This window comes from Phaethon aethereus (genome assembly GCF_964289735.1).
Source record: "Phaethon aethereus genome assembly, chromosome: 3".
Lineage (NCBI taxonomy): Eukaryota > Metazoa > Chordata > Aves > Phaethontiformes > Phaethontidae > Phaethon > Phaethon aethereus.
In genome coordinates this window covers 129,973,510-129,991,249 of record NC_138576.1, presented here as the reverse complement: position 1 = coordinate 129,991,249, position 17,740 = coordinate 129,973,510, and the positions used below count along the sequence as shown (strand labels likewise).

At 50.4% G+C, this 17,740-nt stretch overlaps 1 protein-coding gene across 1 annotated transcript in view; it reads right to left on the bottom strand.

The window, feature by feature from the left end:
- The window catches only part of SLC24A3 (solute carrier family 24 member 3), a gene marked incomplete at both ends in the record, with an annotated part of 173,112 nt that overhangs the window by 16,733 nt on the left and 138,639 nt on the right, over positions 1 to 17,740 (bottom strand). The window contains 6 exons of the mRNA XM_081997959.1: positions 1,136 to 1,412; positions 1,989 to 2,149; positions 4,820 to 4,965; positions 6,502 to 6,555; positions 8,281 to 8,306; positions 13,860 to 13,934. Of these exons, the coding sequence (XP_081854085.1) occupies positions 1,136 to 1,412; positions 1,989 to 2,149; positions 4,820 to 4,965; positions 6,502 to 6,555; positions 8,281 to 8,306; positions 13,860 to 13,934 (739 nt within the window). The remainder of the gene's footprint in view (positions 1 to 1,135; positions 1,413 to 1,988; positions 2,150 to 4,819; positions 4,966 to 6,501; positions 6,556 to 8,280; positions 8,307 to 13,859; positions 13,935 to 17,740) is intronic.

Below are 17,740 nucleotides of genomic sequence, written 5' to 3'. Positions count from 1 at the left end.
CTTGCAGGAAGGGAAATTAAGAATAGATGTTACCATAAGCTGTGCATTTTCTCTTTTTTCTTACTACAAGGGTGGTCAAACACTGGAACAGGTACCCAAAAAGCCTGTGGGATCTCCATCCTTATATAGATAACCAAAACTCAACTGGATGCAGTCTTGGGCAACTTGCTCTGAGCAAGGGCTTGAACCAGTGATCTCCAGAGGTCCATGCCAACCTTTCCCATACTATGAATCTAGTGGCATGGTCCACAGGACATCTAAATCACTCTCTTCAAGGCTTGTTTTTTTTTTTTTTCCTGTCTCGAACTACAGCTGTGCTGTTTGAGTGAGGAGATCTGAACAGGAGTTCCCAAAAACTGTCACCTGTAAAGGGCAGGACCAGTCCCTACAGTATTCTGGCTTGTAGATCTTTGCCAGCAACACAGCAGGTCTTGCCAGCTGTGGCAACTGTGAGTCACAGGCAGGGCAGGGATACATTACGATCACCCCAGGACTAGAGCATTTGGGGTAAGAGGGACATAGCAAAAAGTCCCAGACGCAGTGCTCAGCAACCCGAGGCACACGTGGTTTTTCACAAGTCACGTAGCTGTTTCGACTTTCTAAGCCCTCCAGAGACAGTGAGAAGACACTGTGGCCGTGTCAGGAAGCAGAGGCGCCCAGGACTTTCTTCTGACGCGGCTCCACACCACTGCCTTGTCTCCGCTAGCACTACACCTGACCACCGAGGTAAGGCCTAGACACAGACACGTCTGACCTGCATTCAGGCACCTTGCCAGCGGCCCCACCAACCTCAGCCTCCTCCGCAGCCAGCAGAGAGAGACGAGTGTCTCCAAAGGGTGACCCAGATTTTGGGGTGGAGATTGCTGCCTCTCCCCGCTGACTGCAACAGCAGTGCCAGGCCAACGCATGAGCTGCAGCAGAGGTGCGTCCAAGCCCAGGAGTCTGCATCCCGAGAAGTTCCTGCTGCTTCCCAGTTCCTCTCATCTTTTACCTGTGATCAGGAACTACGCTGCGAGGTGCAGGCTGATGGGAACTCTCAGAGACAATTCTACCTCAACACACATCTGCGATGCTTTCTGGCATACCCAAACTGAGTTTTGCTTTTTGGAACAACACAAACGCAGGAGCTTCTTACTGGGTATGTCAAAAGGTGTGTATGGCCCTTCATGGTCATCATCGTCATCATCGTCTTCCTCTTCCTCATCGTTTTCGTTGTTCTCGTTATCCTCATTCTCATTCTCTGTCTCGTTCCCAGCCTCAGCCATGTCTTCGTCCCGCCGCGTGCCGTTCACGCCCCGCTCGGCAGAGTTGCTGGGGCCTGTTCCGTTCTCAACCACGTGCTTGATAGGTATTTTGATTGCTACTTCAGACTCACCATTGGTGTAAGCCCTGCTGTTGATCAGCCTTTGTCTCTGTAAATACAGGCACAAATCCTTGCTGAAAGACAGATTTTTTAAAATTTAATTTTTTAAAGAGAAAGGGAGCAACAGAGAAAGATGTGCAGAGTTCTTTAAAAATTTGGCTTTAAAAGCAAAAGGGATGAATTTTGATCAGGTATAACACGATGCTTGCTGGCAGATGACTAAATAAGTTTCATACATACAACTTTTGCAAGAGAACTGGCTGCAGAACTGACTACAGGAGTACTCCAAGACCAGGGCCAGACTAAGTGCAGACTCGGTGCAGTACCATATTATCAAATACGCGCAAGCGGTATTAATGTCAGATCAATGCAGCGGGCACCTCCTGTGAGCAGCAGCTACAGGTCACACATCCACATAACGACTTGAAACTTCCTCTGCTAAAATCTTCACCGGGACAGATAGAGTGGGATGATTTAGTAAAGTCAGCGTCAGAAGGATAAAATCTGGGAAAATGCTATTGAGGATCCAAAAAACCCACAAAAGTTCCATTTGGACCCAAACACTGCTACAGGAGAAGGCAAATTCAAAAGGAGAAGGGGATGTGGGGGAAGATAAAAGATATACCTCATTGATTAACATGCGGCTGGCCATGGAGAGGCGTGTTTTGGGAGGGAAGTGGCTGGTTATCATGATTCGGAGCCCAGCCTCGGAAAATGAAAGCTGGTGTGGGTAGGCAGACAGCAGCTCATCCACCATGATCACCGATGCTTTACGGTGGAAATTTCCTGCAGCCAAGGAACAAAGAGAAACTGAGGTCTTCTTCCAGCAGTGTCTCTCTCTGCCCTACGTAGCTCTTAGAAGAATAAACCCACAGGTTCCAGCAGTCCTTTGTAAGAACCATTCCTTCAGCTACCGCCATCCAAAATATGCCTCCTCTGTCCTTAATTTCTATCTGTACACGTCCTACATTTCCGTCTTTAAATAAATCGCCAAGATGGTATCTCCACTCAGGCTCGCCACAGAGAATTACACCTGCTCTGCACAGTTCATCCTAGGCCTGCGTTAGGCAGATCACCGCCGGCGCAGCAGCTATTCCACCAGGGCAGTGAAGCCGCACTAATCCCACCATTCTGTGAGGATACTGGCCTCGCCCACCGTTAACCACACGCGGTGGTGAGGAAATTGTCTCTGTGCTCCTGCAGGCTACCGAGGCAAACGAAAAGCAGGTTCCTGCACCCTGGCCTCACAGCTCGTGGCCGTGAAGCGCCATCAAACCTGGCAGCAAGCGCACATGCCGGTCCGTGGGGCGCGACCCGCGCTGCCGGAGCAAAGGAGCAAGCGCGCAGGGGTAGGCACCCGAGCTGCGCTCCAGCTGGGGCACAGTGCCAGTGCCCGGTCCCGCTGGGGAGCGCAGGGCCAGCGCCCACCCTTTCTGTGCCCGGATGCTACCTTGAGCTGCGAGTTCGGGGCCAGGACTGGGACTCCGCAGCAGGGCGACCCGAGGTCTTCCCCGACACCTCTCTGCTTTGTTTTATTAAAATCAGTGCCGAACGCTGGCAAACGTTTCACGGCATTACTACTTATTGCCATCACTGTTAGCCTTACAGAACAGCATCTCCTCGGCCTTAGTGTCACTTTTTTTCCTGACTGAGAAGGTTTCCACGGATTGGGGTGGATAAGCGGAGTCATCCATATAAAAAAAAACCAACAAAAAACCCCCTCAAAAACCCCAGCCAGGCGGCTTTTCCTCCTGACTTTTTCCACGCTGGCATTTCCTGCATAGCACTTGGGGGAACTGCCTCGAACACAGAAATCCTTCCGTTTGATCCTTTTTGGTCCCCTATTCAGAAAAGGCCGCAGAAAAGAAACGGTAGTGTCTGAAACCCTCAGGCAACCTGTCGCAATGGGTGCTGTTTGCCACCCCATGCTACTGGCTGGTGCGCACAGCAGCGGCAGCGCCACTCGCCCGCCTGGGCCTCCGGCGGCCCGCTGCCAAGCAAACACAGGAACAATCTGCCAGAAAATGAAGCAATTCTTTTGTCTTCCTTCCTCGGCCAGTTTGAGTAACCGCAAGTGTCCCAAACAAAAAATCACCAGCAGCTGCGCAGTGTCATGCAAAGACGCGTTCTGGGGAGATTTAAACCAAATCCCACAACCAGAACTGCCTCATTTGTGTGTAACCCTGAGGCCACCGGGCAAACCTAGGTGGCTAAGGCCTGAGTTTATGCTTACTGAGTTTTACCAGTCTAGCTTTACTGGTACGGAGTGTAGTCACCTTGCCAGCACAGTTTGGCTGTTGAGAGCCCCGGGCTACAGCCTGCTGTTGCCATAAAAGCCGCTTCCCCAAAGCGGAGTGCAGCGCACTCGCAAAAGCCCTCCCGCAGCAGCAGGGCAGTAGTGCCGGAGCTGGCCTCTGCCAGACTCGGTGGGTTTGATGTCAGCAAATAAATCTCCCTACATTTCATGTTCAGTTGCTTACTGTATACAGACTACGTGGTTCTATCACTGTCTGCAGGAAAAGAGAAACCTATTTTGTTAATGCTTTTTGCTGAAAAAAGAAAAGGGCAGCGCATCTGTAGTCAGAGACCAGGACTGCTTTAGACAAGCTAAAGCTCCTTCTCCAGTTAAACCAGTGACTGGGGGGGGGGGCGGGGAGTGCTACTCCTGAGGATAGGTGCATATAAATCCCAAGCAGTTACTGCGTATGCTTGTTGTCTGTTGCAAAGAATAAAAAACTATCCTCTGTAAATACAGTTTAGCACATGCTTGCAATGCACACATCGAGTTACTGCTGCTGAGCTATGGAGTGGGTCCATTTTTTTTAAGCTGAGGAAATACAATCATTTTTATACGTGATCGTGACTGAAATCAAACGGGAGCAGATTTCAGCCAAAGTGAAATCCACCTGAAGATCATTTACATGGAAAAGTTGTGCACGTTTGAGATAGCGCGCGCAGTAACAGCACGTTACTTAGACCAAGACAGAGCCCCCACCCTCCCTTCACCGGGGGAAAGCGTATGCTGGTATAAGCAGGGCCTTCTTCCCTGCTCGGTTTGTGTCGTTTTGGAACGGAGTTAGATTTCACTGGAGGTACTAGATGTAAATGGGCATCTTCAGTGCAGAATAACAGCGCCCACAGGAGGACTTAGGGTGGCATGGCTCTAACGGTCTAAATTAGTAGCCCCTGGGCAAGTCAGGCTTGAAGGAATCCTTTCAAGCCAGGCACTCGTCCAGCAGCAAGCGATACCCAGAGGAGGCCTGAGCTGCCTCCAGCAGCCAGGACGCGGTGGCTGGGGTCACCACGCTGTGCCCCCAGGCACAGGGGAGCCAGGGCCACCTGGCAGCGGGGCTGCGAAAGCTTTGACGGCCGGTAAGGCATACGCAGTCCTCACCGCACGACTAGCGGATAAACCTGTAAACAGTCAGAATGATGCAAGCAAGCAGGGTGACTTACTGGAACAGTTACCTTTCTTTAGTAATACCACTGTGGCATCGCAGTTGCTGTTGTCGTCCATTTCCGTGTTATTTGCTAAACCGTTCACCATATTTGCGGAGTTTTTTGTCTTCCTTTCAAAGCAGTGATGTATGGTTGAGTTGTACCTGCACAAATGAAACAAACTCTAGATGTACCTTTGCTCCTTCTATGTGGATTTCTTGACATTCTTCCTCTCTAGACTCCCATCCTGTGTGATCCGCTCGGGGAGGGAAGCAAACCCCTCCGGTTTTAAGGAAACCTAGCCGCAGTATGCCAGAGCCCTAACTGAACTGCATACAGTGCAATCTCTCTGTACCCAGAAGACAAGACATGAACCTTGAATGACATGTATGCTTATCTATTATGTGTAATTAATATTCGGAATAGCAAATAAGGACTACCTGTCATCATCCAAATTTATTTTTTATCACATAATCACACCTAAGCATGAGTGGTGTTTTACCTGTGAAGACCTCCCACAGCAACACCAGACCCTGTGCTAAGTTCCACTTCAACTTTGGGGGAAATATCTTTGCTTCTTATTTTGAGTAGGCAGGAGCTGACATGAACGCCAGTTGAGGATCTCGCCACGACACTCAAAGGCAAGGGTAGACCACTGTGAGTACCTGGCCGAGGTCCCTAACCAGGCAGACAACCCTCCCTGCCATAGCCAAACAGATCTGAAACATCTGTTCACGCTACAGCATTGCTTTCAGAAAAAAAAAAAAATCATTCTAGATTCAGACATTAGAACTATTTTGCTGGTCTGTTAATTGTTGCAAGGGTGAAGCTACCCTCCATGTTAAAGAAAAAGTTTCTAATTATTAGAACGGAGATGAATTCTAACTTGTGTTCCCTTCAACCCGGCCTGAGTGTTTTGCTGTTCTCACTGAGAATTGCTCTCACAATATTTACTCTATTCATCATTTCAAAACAAATCCCTACTCTTACTTGCTGAGACAAGACCACTGGTGTGCTTGGCAGCTGGTAGGTTTTGTTGAATGTTCCAGTTTAAATCTGGGTTTCCTTTCCACTGGCTTTTAAAAACAAGACAGGAGGAGGGGAACCAAACAGCAGAACAGACTAGCTTTGCTAGCATGAACTTGCATGAAAGGAGTTACGCAGGTCAGATGCTCAGAAAAATCAATGCTGATGGTGCTGTAGTTTCATCACGGGTCTCCAAGCAAGCAAGAACAAATTGCTGTGGAGTTTTGCATCCATAAAATGTAGACTGGAATCTCCTGCGTGTTTATTTTCGAGTTGGGATGCTAAAGCGAAGTCAGAAGAGGCTGCTTTGGTGGGACTCGGAGACGGATTCGGGTCTCTGCTCTGCCACAGAATTGCTGCATTAGCCTTGGTCAGTTCACACAGAGTGAGATCCATAAAGCATCATCCACCTTTAGATGTCTGATCCTCGGATCTGTGCTGTGGGGACAAGCAGCCCCTTCCTGCCTCACCAGGATAGATTACAGAGAAGTACACGACAGGGCAAGGTGCTTAAACCCCTGCTCTCGGAGGTGCTGCTGGCGTGCAAGCTGGGGGATGCAGCGGCAGCCCTGCCCGCAGCCTGCGGCTCTCTTCAGTGACCCTTGCAACCTCTGGAAAAGCACTGGAGCAGGGAGCCTTACAACCTAAACAAGCCGAGGGCGCATTTGACTTACTTCATGATAACGATGTAGATGACATACATCAGCACTAAGACTAAGGACTCCCACCTGCAAACAAGAGCGACACAGAAAACACATGAGAGCAGGGCACGGCAGTCAGCAGCTCGAGTTCAGCCATTCCCCCATCTGTCACGCCACAAACTTGCGGAAAGGCTTGAGCTTTTTGGGCTGTCTCAACACACCTCTAAAAAAGGGGTTATGTAAAAGAAAGGGGTCACACCCCCATGCGCGATGCCTCCTCTGTCTTCTTGACTTCTGCTCTGGTATTACTTGGCCAAATCAACCCATCAGCTAAGAACAAGTGACTAAACCCAGAAGTTCAGTCAAGGAGTTCCGTCAACAAATTGTGCGCCCAAGGAACACCAACACTTCTGCAAGGACGATACCTGTGGGGGCTGCGGCAGAGGGAGGGGAGCAGTCGTCCTGCTCTGCCTGCGTGGGCGTAAAGCAGGTCGCTGGGCTTTCCGAGCACGCTAAAGCACACCGAGCACGCCGAGACGACCTGCACAAGGGGCAGTTGCTCTTCCGCTACTGCTGCTGCATAACCACTGAGAATGCAGCAGGCAGCAGTTTAAACTGCTGATTAGATAGTGTCAGGGTTTTTTTTTCTCCATTGTTTCTGTGTCAAACTAATGAAATATGTATGAAAACAAAACAGAATACGACTTTTAGAACTTGTTTCTAATGTAATCTTCTTCATTGACCAAAATGCTCTATTCTGCATAGTTTCCTTTGGCAAACTGCTAGTCCTTGTGGAAATCATCCATTATCGGACTGCCATATACCAAAACTCGTGGGCCATTTTCTTTTTTTAAGGATTTTGAGACATTGCACTACCTGTATCAATATCTCATTCCCTGCTTCTGGCAGTTCAGCACTCGGCATCTGCATTGATGCATTTTAGTTGAAGGGCACAGTCAAATACAGTTGCGCCTCGAGTCAATTTTAGTTAAAAAAACAACACGCAACAAAGGAAAACAAGCCATTGCAAAACTCAGTGTTTCAGAAATCCTTCTCTGCAATTAAACAGAAATCCCCCAGTGAGAGCAAGTTTAAGAAAATATGCAACCCAAAAAGCCTGACTCCCTCTAGTGCTTGTAATCTAAATAATACTGGCTGTGAGCGAAATCAAAGCTACCGCTGTCGCACTACAAGCCCTGAGAGGTGCTGAAAACAAAACCATGAAAGCAAAATAACCGAAAGCACACTTTTAACAGTGTTTGAAGCCCTCCTAGCCTACCATACCTATTGCAGTACATTTAAGCACATTCATGGGGGATATTAACTTTTCCTTCCTTCCTTCTTCCTTCCTTCCTTCCTCCCTCCCTCCTCCCTCTCCCCCCCCTTCTTTCTTCCTTTCTGTCATTCGCTCTTCAATATTGCCTTAGAAGTGTTTGTGTTTTAAATTACTAAAAATCCAAATATTGGAACACACTTACTTACGAGTGCGTGGGTGGCCCTTTCCATTCCCAGGTGCTGACAGCCCTGGCACGGCCCGGGCTGCTGCAGGGCGGGCAGAGGGCACTGACTGCGCCGCGGCAGCAGGCAAGCCTGCGTGACGCTCTGCCAGGCTTTTCTCTCTGGCTCAGAAAACGAGATATTCTAGCCCACCTTGTGCTGAGGTTTCCCACGCGGCAGAAAACTGCTGCCTGAATCGCCCTGCAGAACTTTTCAGCTTCCCCCTCCTCTCCCCATGATCCCTACTCATTGCAGCTTTTGTGGTATAACCAGAAAAAATGAAAAGAAAAGGGATTCACGGCCGGACATACTTACCAGGAAACTTTTTCGTCATAAATAAACTGTGGAGGAAAGGTTTAAAAATAAGCACGTTATACATGGAATCACAGCTGAAAACAGCTCATCGCCTGAGCAGGGGACAGGGCGGGCAGAGCAACCTGGGGCTCAGGGCAGTGGGATTCAGCTCTCATCTGTCTTGGGGCTGCCCTCCTGCCCAGCCTTCCAACTTTTCAGCCCTTCGTTTCTCCCAGCTAGTGAAGGCAGGCAGGTACCCCTTCCCAAATGCCCCGGCATCCTTGCCTGACTGGGGCTCCTGCAGCAGGGAAGCAGAAGCGGTTACCGGGAGACAGAAGCGAGTCAGAGAAGGGGCTGCCCCTGCGCCGGCACCACACGGCTGCTCTCTCCAGGGACGCGGCCCCTTCCCCTGACCTGTCCTCGGGTGGCGGCTGGGCCGCCAGCATGCAGATCTGCAGCTGCTGTGAAATTTTGCTGGCTAAACACCGGGCCCGGGGCATTATTTCCTTCAGATCTACGTGATCACCACACTCGCCAAATTCAACCGCTACGGCAGCCGTTTTTGCGCATGCGGACGGATGTCGAAGCTTTCGCATCGATGCTGCGCAAGCCTCCTTGGGAAAGAGATGTGCCTCTCCAGCGCGTGTAAGATGCTGTGTGTTGGGGAAGAAACAACGCCATGCCAGAGGGGCGAAGGGTGTTTGTCCGCCTACGCCTGGTTTGGGGAGGGTCCGGATCAGCACGTGGCTGCAGCGCTCCACAGCCGGGCCCTTCCCCAGCCCACACTCCACCACCATCACCACCACCACCACCAGCCCTGCTGGGAGCAGCGGAGGCCGCCACCCTCCCTCACTGGCAACACCCCTCTGTCTCCGCGTCTCCTTGCACCTCAGATGGACATCGAGCTACGGATGTCATCTGGACTTCTATAAGGCCTTTGACACAGTCCCCCACAACATCCTTCTCTCCAAATTGCAGAGAGATGGATCTGATGGGTGGACGAGGAATTGGTTGGATGGTTGCATGCAGAGGGTAGTGGTCAACAGCTCAATGTCCAGATGGAGATCAGTGATGAGTGGTGTCCCTCAAAGGTCTGTGTTGGAATCAGTACTCTTTAATACCTTCATCAATGCCATAGACAGTGGGATCGAGGGCACCCTCAACAACTGTGCAGATGACACCAAGCTGAGTGGTGCGGTTGACATGCTTGAGGGACGGGATGCCATCCAGAGGGACCTGGACAAGCTCGAGGAATGGGTCTGTGTGAACCCCATGAGGTTCAACACAGGCAAGTGCAGGGTCCTGCACATGGGTCGGGGCAACCCCCAGAATCAGCACAGGCTGGGGGTGAAGGGATGGAGAGCAGCCCCATGGAGAAGGACTTGGGGGACCTGGTGGGTGAAAAGCTGGGCATGAGCTGGCAACATGTGCTCGCAGCCCACACGGCCAACCGTGTCCTGGGCTGCCCCCAAAGCCGCGTGGCCAGCAGGGCGAGGGAGGGGGTTCTGCCCCTCTGCCCCGCTCTGGGGAGACCCCCCTGCAGGGCTGCGTCCAGCTCCGGAGCCCTCGGCACAGGAGAGACACGGACCTGCTGGAGCAGGGCCAGAGGAGGCCCCAGCAACGCTCCGAGGGCTGGAACAGCTCTGCTGGGAGGACAGGCTGGGAGAGCTGGCGGGGCTCAGCCTGGAGCAGAGAAGGCTCTGGGGAGACCTTAGTGCAGCTGCCAGGGCCGAGAGGGGGCTGGTAAGAAAGATGGGGGACAGACTGTTTAGCAGGGCCTGTAGGGATAGGACAAGGGGTTAACAGTTTTAAACTACAAGAGGGCAGACTCAGACTAGATCCAAGGGAGACGTTTTTCCCAATGCAGGTGGTGAAACCCTGGCCCAGGTTGCCCAGAGAGGTGGTAGATGCCCCATCCCTGGAAACACCCCAGGTCAGGCTGGACGGGGCTCTGAGCACCCTGCTCTGGTTGCAGATGTCCCTGCTCACTGCAGGGGGGTTGGACTAGATGGCCTTGAAAGGTCCCTTCCAACCCAAAGATTCTATGCTTGTGTGACATCCGTGGAGGCTGGTCTCGCCACCCGTCTTGTCTGTCACACATAGAGTGGGGGCCCTCAGGGTGGCTCAACCCGTGTGCCATGACCCACCAGCATGGCCGCTGCAGCCGGAGGGCTGGCCAGGTTGCCTGCCCTGGGCGCAGCGTGCCCAGGAGGGCCGGCCCGGCGTGCCGGCGTGGGGCCTCGCTGGGAGGCTGGAGCTGGGGCTGCGTACGGCAACCTGCAGCCCCACGGCCTGGGCCGCCGCTCTGCCCTGTCGGCCTCGGTGAGGAGCCTGCTTTCCCTTCCTTCCGAAGCACCTGCACCTGCTTTCAGCCCCACGGCGTGCGGAGAGGCGGAAATCGAGGGAAAGGCATCCATGGCAGCGCACCAGAGAAAAGGGAGGAAAAGGGAACGAGCCTCAAAGCCCAGTGAAACGCTTCCCCTCAGCTCTACAGCCCGTAAATAGCAGCTCCTACGTGACCGCCAGCACCACGCAGTCGTTACGCTGGTTACTGGAAGAAAACGTGACCACAAAACATTACGCGTGTTACAAGCTACAGCTCTCAGTCACTGTGATCTGATCTGACACGGCCTGTTTTAGGTTGCAATGTGTTGGTGTGATGGGACATGAAAGCCTGTGCATTGACCTTTGTGATTAAAAATAGCACCCATCCCATTTTTGTCACTAACGACTCTGACCATGTCCCTTCAAGTTAAGATATACATCGGCATCTTTCTCCTTTCAAGGGAAATAAGGAGTACCAGTTTTGCCAAGCTCTACAAGAAGACAAGGTAGCTTTCTAACATTATTTTAAGGCTAAAAAAAAAAATCACAGGGCTGAATCAAGGTGAGGTAAGTATGGCAAAGTGCCCTTTATCCGCTTCTAACCTCTGTGATTTAGAGTCCACTCATTCTTATCAAATGGCCTGGAGCACCGAACAGGTGAGTTTACGCCGCTTTGCCATTTATTACTGCAGCACCGCAATTCCTTCGCTGGTGGAAACGGAAGGGGACAAAGTCACATTGATTCACCCGGCAGAATACCAAGCTTTTTAAAGTTTCTGAATCTCAGCATTGGCAGGGATGTATTTATTTCCCCTCAGGTGTATTTACGATTCGTAAAGACACCAGTGGAGTGCAACTCATTAATACAGCACCACAAGCTGCCGTTTAAAGTACTGTGAGAGCAACCTTCTCCAAGCACCATCCCTCCGGAAAGATGGCTGCGTTCCAGCTGCAGAGACCGATATGGCAAATTATCCCTATATGGCAAAGCGTTTAAGCGCCTTCTAAAATTTAAGGCGCACGGAAGTCTAACAAAGAGGGAACCGCACGCAGGTCGCGCTACGCTCTGCGTGGGGCCTGTGGCGTCTCCCAGCAGAGGCATCGGGGACTGCAGAGCCGGTATTTGAATAACAACGTGCTGCCACCTAAACTTGATTCTGCCTTAAAAGGACAGGAAAGATCTGGGCCGCTGTGAAGCCAGGGGTCCCTGGGTGGGCGAAGGGGAGGGGAAGCTTCTTAAACTGAAGCACTGTTTGACTCTGAAAGGAAAAATCCTCATTCGCCATCAGCTGGGGAGCAATATTGCATATAAAAGGGTTGGTAAATCAGCTGGGAGCTAAGTCTTTAACCATTTAAAATGCTCTCCATCCCATCTTCCTCTGGTCTTCTTCAACGGGTGTTTAAAAGTCATTTGCAATGATGGCTGCGGAGTAATGCTGAAGAGAAGCGGGACGTGCTCCACATCTCCCAAGCCACAATTAGCCACGTAGTGCTGTAACGTGGGAATAAGACTTCTGGCGATGTCTTCAAGCCTCTGCTAATGCCTGGAGTTGCACAGTCCTGCTGCCCTGGCTGCGTGAAGGACCTTGAACCTCACAGCTGATAAGATGAGCAGAAGAGTGGGCATACACCCGGAGAGAAGCTAACGCAAGGCTTAGGAAAAAAGTAGCAGTATCCTGATATTATGGGCTACGCTCCCGAAAGAAAAGGACTTCTGCAGTTCTGTAATTATAAAGAACAGCTTATACAGAAATAAAGTATAGAAGAAAATTCTTAAGGATAACAGAGACGTCTGTTCAACGAGCCACGCAACTTTCTCATTACGTCGGGTACGTAGCTAGGAATTTCAGGGGTGCACGGGACACAATACAACAGAAAATGGTTCTCAACATCCTGAAGCAGCTGACAACCACCAGGCTGAACCAGCCATTGAAAAAACCTGCCTTGCTTTATGAATTTAAGAACCGATGACAGATGCAATCGATTTTTAACGTGTCTGCCACCATGCAAGAAATGGAACACCCAGTGCACATACAGGAGGCTAAATGGCAGGCAGCTGCCCACACCTGCGCTTCCCGTGGAGTAAACCCAGAGAACGCCCGCCAGGTGCCTTTCAGCTCGTGCTATGCCATTTATTACAAGCAGTGGGTGCGGCCAAGTCTGCTGTTTAGGAACACTTTTTGGTACGAGGTTACTGTTGAGCTGTCAAAGCAAAAAAAAAAAAAAAGTGTTTTGTTTTGCAGCTCATTGCTAATAATTGTGTAGAAAAGTTGTATTTGATCAAGTGCAAAACAGGCTGACCTTGCCGTGCGGGGAATAAAAGTACAAACAGGCTGAGGCAAGCCCTTTCTTTGACACTGGACAGATGTAGGTAGGCCTCTGCACCTACAGAGTACGTATAGCATGCAAGCATATGCAGAATAAAGGTGAAACAAAATGCACTGTTGACACTGCGACTAATAAAAGTAGCACAAACTTCAGAAATGCAAGTGTTCCTCTTCTGACTCTAAAGCTCCCTTCTTGCTTACATCTGGAAGTTAACCTCACAAAAATCACTCTTCTTTTCTCAGGGAATTTAGGGTCCTAGACTAGGCCAGAAACGAACAAACAAACACACACACACAAAGCAAAGTAGCGTCTGTTACCAGGAAACTCAATTTTTACCTTTCCTGACTTTGGTATTGGTTGCAAAGGCAACGCTAGACTGATGGCAGTGTCTTTATCTAAACACTCGCGCTAACATTTTTTCACTGTATAGCCCGATTCTGAGAGACCTGGAGTACTTGCAGAGCTTGGGGAAAGCTGGAATAGGAACAGGACTAAGAATTACTGAAACCGCAGCCTCCATTAGAGGATTTGCTGCTTAGCATGCACTGAGTAAGACCTGCCCCGATTATGTGTGGAAAAAACTAATGTTTTGTAGTTGTGGAGGATCTTTTTCCTCTGGGTACAAATGCTGCCTCCTTCCAGGTCAGTCAGACTTTTTTTAGGAAGCCATGAGGGTCGCTGTCAGGAGAGGACTGAGCGGCACATCTGCTCCAGCGCTGGCGGGCCCTGGCACTGCGCTTCTCCCCATCTGTCACTCTGGGCTCCCTGGACACTCCTCCATCTCCTATTTTTTTTCCACAGAAGCAGGGAGATCACAAGCACGTTTTTGCACAAGCGGAAACCCACGTGACTCCTAGAGCTAGGATCTATCATTTCTTAGCAGGTTCCCGATACGGGTGGCAGCAGACACGTGGGCTCCCACAGAAGAATAACCTTCAAAAACTTACCACAATGAGTGCAACAACAGACAGTGTATAGTAGATTGAATCTCTCAAGAGACTCCACGACGACAGTGCAACGACCTGGGAAAACAGGCAAAGAGAGGATGTCAGCCAGGCTCCCACCAGCCCAACTGCCACGCTAACAGTGTGTGCCAGAGTTAAGCCCGCCATCCTGTGTAAGCTGTCCCCTCGCACGCTAGGACGCGAAGAGGAGACCCAAGCCAGGAAACGCGCCGGCTTTCTGCGGCTGCTCGAAGAACAGCCACTAGGGAGATGGGGGGATGGCCAAATGTGAAGAGTGGAAGGCGTAAGGTCAATGGTGGCAGATGACTTCCACGCAGAGTCACAGACGTGCTAAATCACACCAGCGTTATCAAAGCCATGGAAAGGGGAATCAAGTCCCACGTATTTATGGATGACGGAGAAGTCTCCCGCGAGCTCAGCAGGCTGTCTGATACCCTTTTCCCCCCGCAATCCCTCCCGCACACACGCCACGGAGCCCGCAGCAGCAGTCCCTGCGGGCTGAGCTGTCCCGCAGGGCGGCTGAGCCCCAGGCGGCGCGGGGCAGCCTGCCGCGGAGGAGCCTGCGAGCGCTGCTCCGGCCGGGGCAGCGGCAAGCGGCTCAGCTTTGCCGGCAGGACCTTCCTGTGCCCGCGCCGGCGCCCGGCAACGAGCGTCTCGGCGGAGAGTGGTCACAGGAGATGAACAGCCCTGTCGAGTCTCTGGGACGGGATGCGACCACTCCTTCCACCCGCCCCGCGGTTCACGTCTCTTTCTTGTATGAATTTTCTCCAACCTGGGACTCCTGCCTTCCTTGAGAGAGGAAGCCAGCCTGAAACGCTGAGCAAGAGCGCAAGGTATGCAACGGTCCAGCAGGCAGGGGAGCACCACCAGACACTGTCCCCAGCTGCTGCCTGGCAATGTGGGTGCTGCCCAACCTTGTCCTACCACCACGTGCCTACATCCACCGCAAGTCCAGCTGCTGGCATCTCATACCCTGGGTTTCCCGGAGTTTTAGACTGCTGGATGATGGGCTTATCCTTGCTAAAAATGTCAGCTTGTCCCATGCTGACTCATTCAGGGGAGGATAACTTGGGGAACAGGAGTCGCACTGCAAAACAAGAGCTGGAGAGCACAGAGCAGCGAGACCCCCAGCACGCTGCTAGCCTGAACCTCAGGAGAGCCACGGCTTCACCCACCCCACTGACAGGCACCACTATGGCTCCGCGTGCATTTGCACTGGTTTTGGGACCAATACTCAAGTTAACACCCCAGCAAAGCGTTAAGAACAAAACCCAGGAATTTAGATGCAACAGAGGATAAAATGGGATCGCTGTGCAGTTTACTTCAGTTGACACCTTCCAAAGCCATGGAAACGAGGAGGAATCATCACTGTAGGCTGAATGAGCCTGCAATTCCGATCTCAGAAGAGAAAACCACCAGTGGTAAAGTTAGCCTTTAACTTCATTAACAGTATTCAAAAGGGCAGATTAAAAGCAGTCATGTGGTGATAACATCTTCAGCATGATTATATTTTTTGCAACCCTAGGAAGTCCCCTCAGTACAAGCTTCTCCTCAACCCTTATTCCCCATTTCCGGAGTGCATTTCAAACCTACATCCTTCACAGGTGTAAACCACAAGGAGGCAGATGGGAGATATCTAATTTACACGGATTTGGATCTGGCCCCATAATGTATAAATGAATTTTCTGACCACATCCTCCAGTCATGATTGTGCATAAATTCAGTCAAACAAACAGTAAATTCATTTTCATTTCTATGATAACTAAAAAAAAGGTCCTATTTCAGAGCGCTAGCAAAAACAGTTTCCCAGATTTCTCCACATATTAACTCTTACAGTATTGGAATTTTCCAGAACTGCTAGCAAAACAAACGCTGTAAAAAGATACTGACTATTACACTTTAAAATCTCTGCAGCCTCTTAATACTATGGCTTTTTAAAGTGGATGTAATTTATGCCCAGTGCAAAGTCTCTTCATGCAACCATTGACATGTAAGAAACTCCCACCTAAAATAGAAGAGCGGGCCTTTAAAGTCCTTGAGTCAGATTAGATTCATACCAGTTGACAATACATTTCAATGCATGTAGGGATAGACGAACGGAGGTGTTTTATGATGGAAATTTCCAAATGTAGAAGCCTGGAGTCGGGTTCATAATTCTATTCAGAGACGCTTAATTAAATCTCACATCTTATAGAGAGCGGGCCCCTTCATTTTGACTGAACAATTTTTGTAAGAGAGCTTATAAAATAATTTGACGTTATTCCACTCAGCTTTTATGACGCTGCTTAAGGTCCTATGCGCGTTTCTCAGCAGGGATGCTGGTGGGGATTTTATAGCTGTAAACTTAAAGCTCTGCATAATAAAAGTTACAACATTGCTGAAACAAGTGACAAACCCCGTATGACCAGGCTTGCTGGCAATTGCCGCTATGCCATCTAATAAACCCCCTCCTGGGTAGAAGGGGTGTCGCCACGCAGCCCAGCATACCTGTGAAAGCAAGACGTCCCGGTTACTACGCGTCAAGCTAGCATCCCTCCTGTTCTTTGACATTCTACAGTAATCTCGAAGGTAGCCTGCAATATTTTTCCAGGGAATTTTCCTCAGACACCTGAATGAGCTCATGAGACCCAGATGCTCAAATGCAGCTATCTAGCGGGGACCTAGCGCACAGAAGTCATAGGCCAAGGTACTGTGGGAATCGCAAGGACTCTGGTGTTGATTTTGGATTGGATTGAAGGGCACGTGCTCGTGCCTGGGACTTGTACAGGTTGCTCACATTTCACAGACATCCTAGTAGGTCTCCCTGATGCAGTAACTACGGGGCGATTAAACCTCAGCTCTCCTTAGGGCGCGAGCCATTTAACTGGAGTCTTCGAACCATTCGATCACTGAGAAGAACAATCTGATATAGGACAGCCATGCACATAAAGGTAACCGTGCACCCAGGGTAAAAAGAGCTAACTAGCACCGAGGGAAACGGCGGTGCTTTCAGCCTGCCGACAAGAATCCTGTAGTCTAGTTATAACCGCCGAGACCTTGAATGCCTAAGTTGTGCCATATAGTCTTGCAGCAACCAAGGACTCCACACAAATCTTAATGCACCAGAAACCACTTAAACTAGAGTTTAGCAGACTAAGGCAGAATCAGGGAAGCAATCAGCTTGGTTAAAAACATGATCAAATTCAGGTTTTAAATCAGCAATACTGTAACCCAGTGGAGAGCTGGTCCTTTGGGAGCCGAGCATAAGGAGGCAACTGTAAAACCACCGATTGTCAGGTTACACGTTTCCTCCATTTAAAAGAAGTACGTGAAATTCAAACCCCAGACAAGTGACCGTTAGCCCTCTCTTCAATACCACACCGGTGACTGAATGGGGCATCCCCAGAGCTGAAAGGAAGAGCTCTTTAGTTTGGTCTTAAATGAGAGCAGCCCCCAACGAGTCCGACACAGATGCGGACCCACAGTGCACACTCGCCCGCATGCCGCAGCACCATTCCTATGGGTAAAACGACCCACATTAGATATTTGGTGTCCCACTGGTAAACGTTGGCCCTGCAAACTCCTACGTATAACATTTACTTCTCAGAATGCTTATTTCCCTTTTTGAAGGCCTGGAGAGCAGAGAAATCAAGATTTTATCAGCTCCAGTTCAATTTCTGCAGTTCTTAACTCCTGAAGCAGCAGCCCCATGCAGCACACACAACCTCCTCCATCTAGGGCACACGTGGAGATAAGCCACCAGGGAGAAAATCATTGAAAATCAGACAATGGCACCTGCTGCTCTTGGCACCTACATTAGCTCAGGGCACCCAGGACCTCAGTGGCAACATACTCCATGCCCCATCCTAGGGTTCCACCACTTA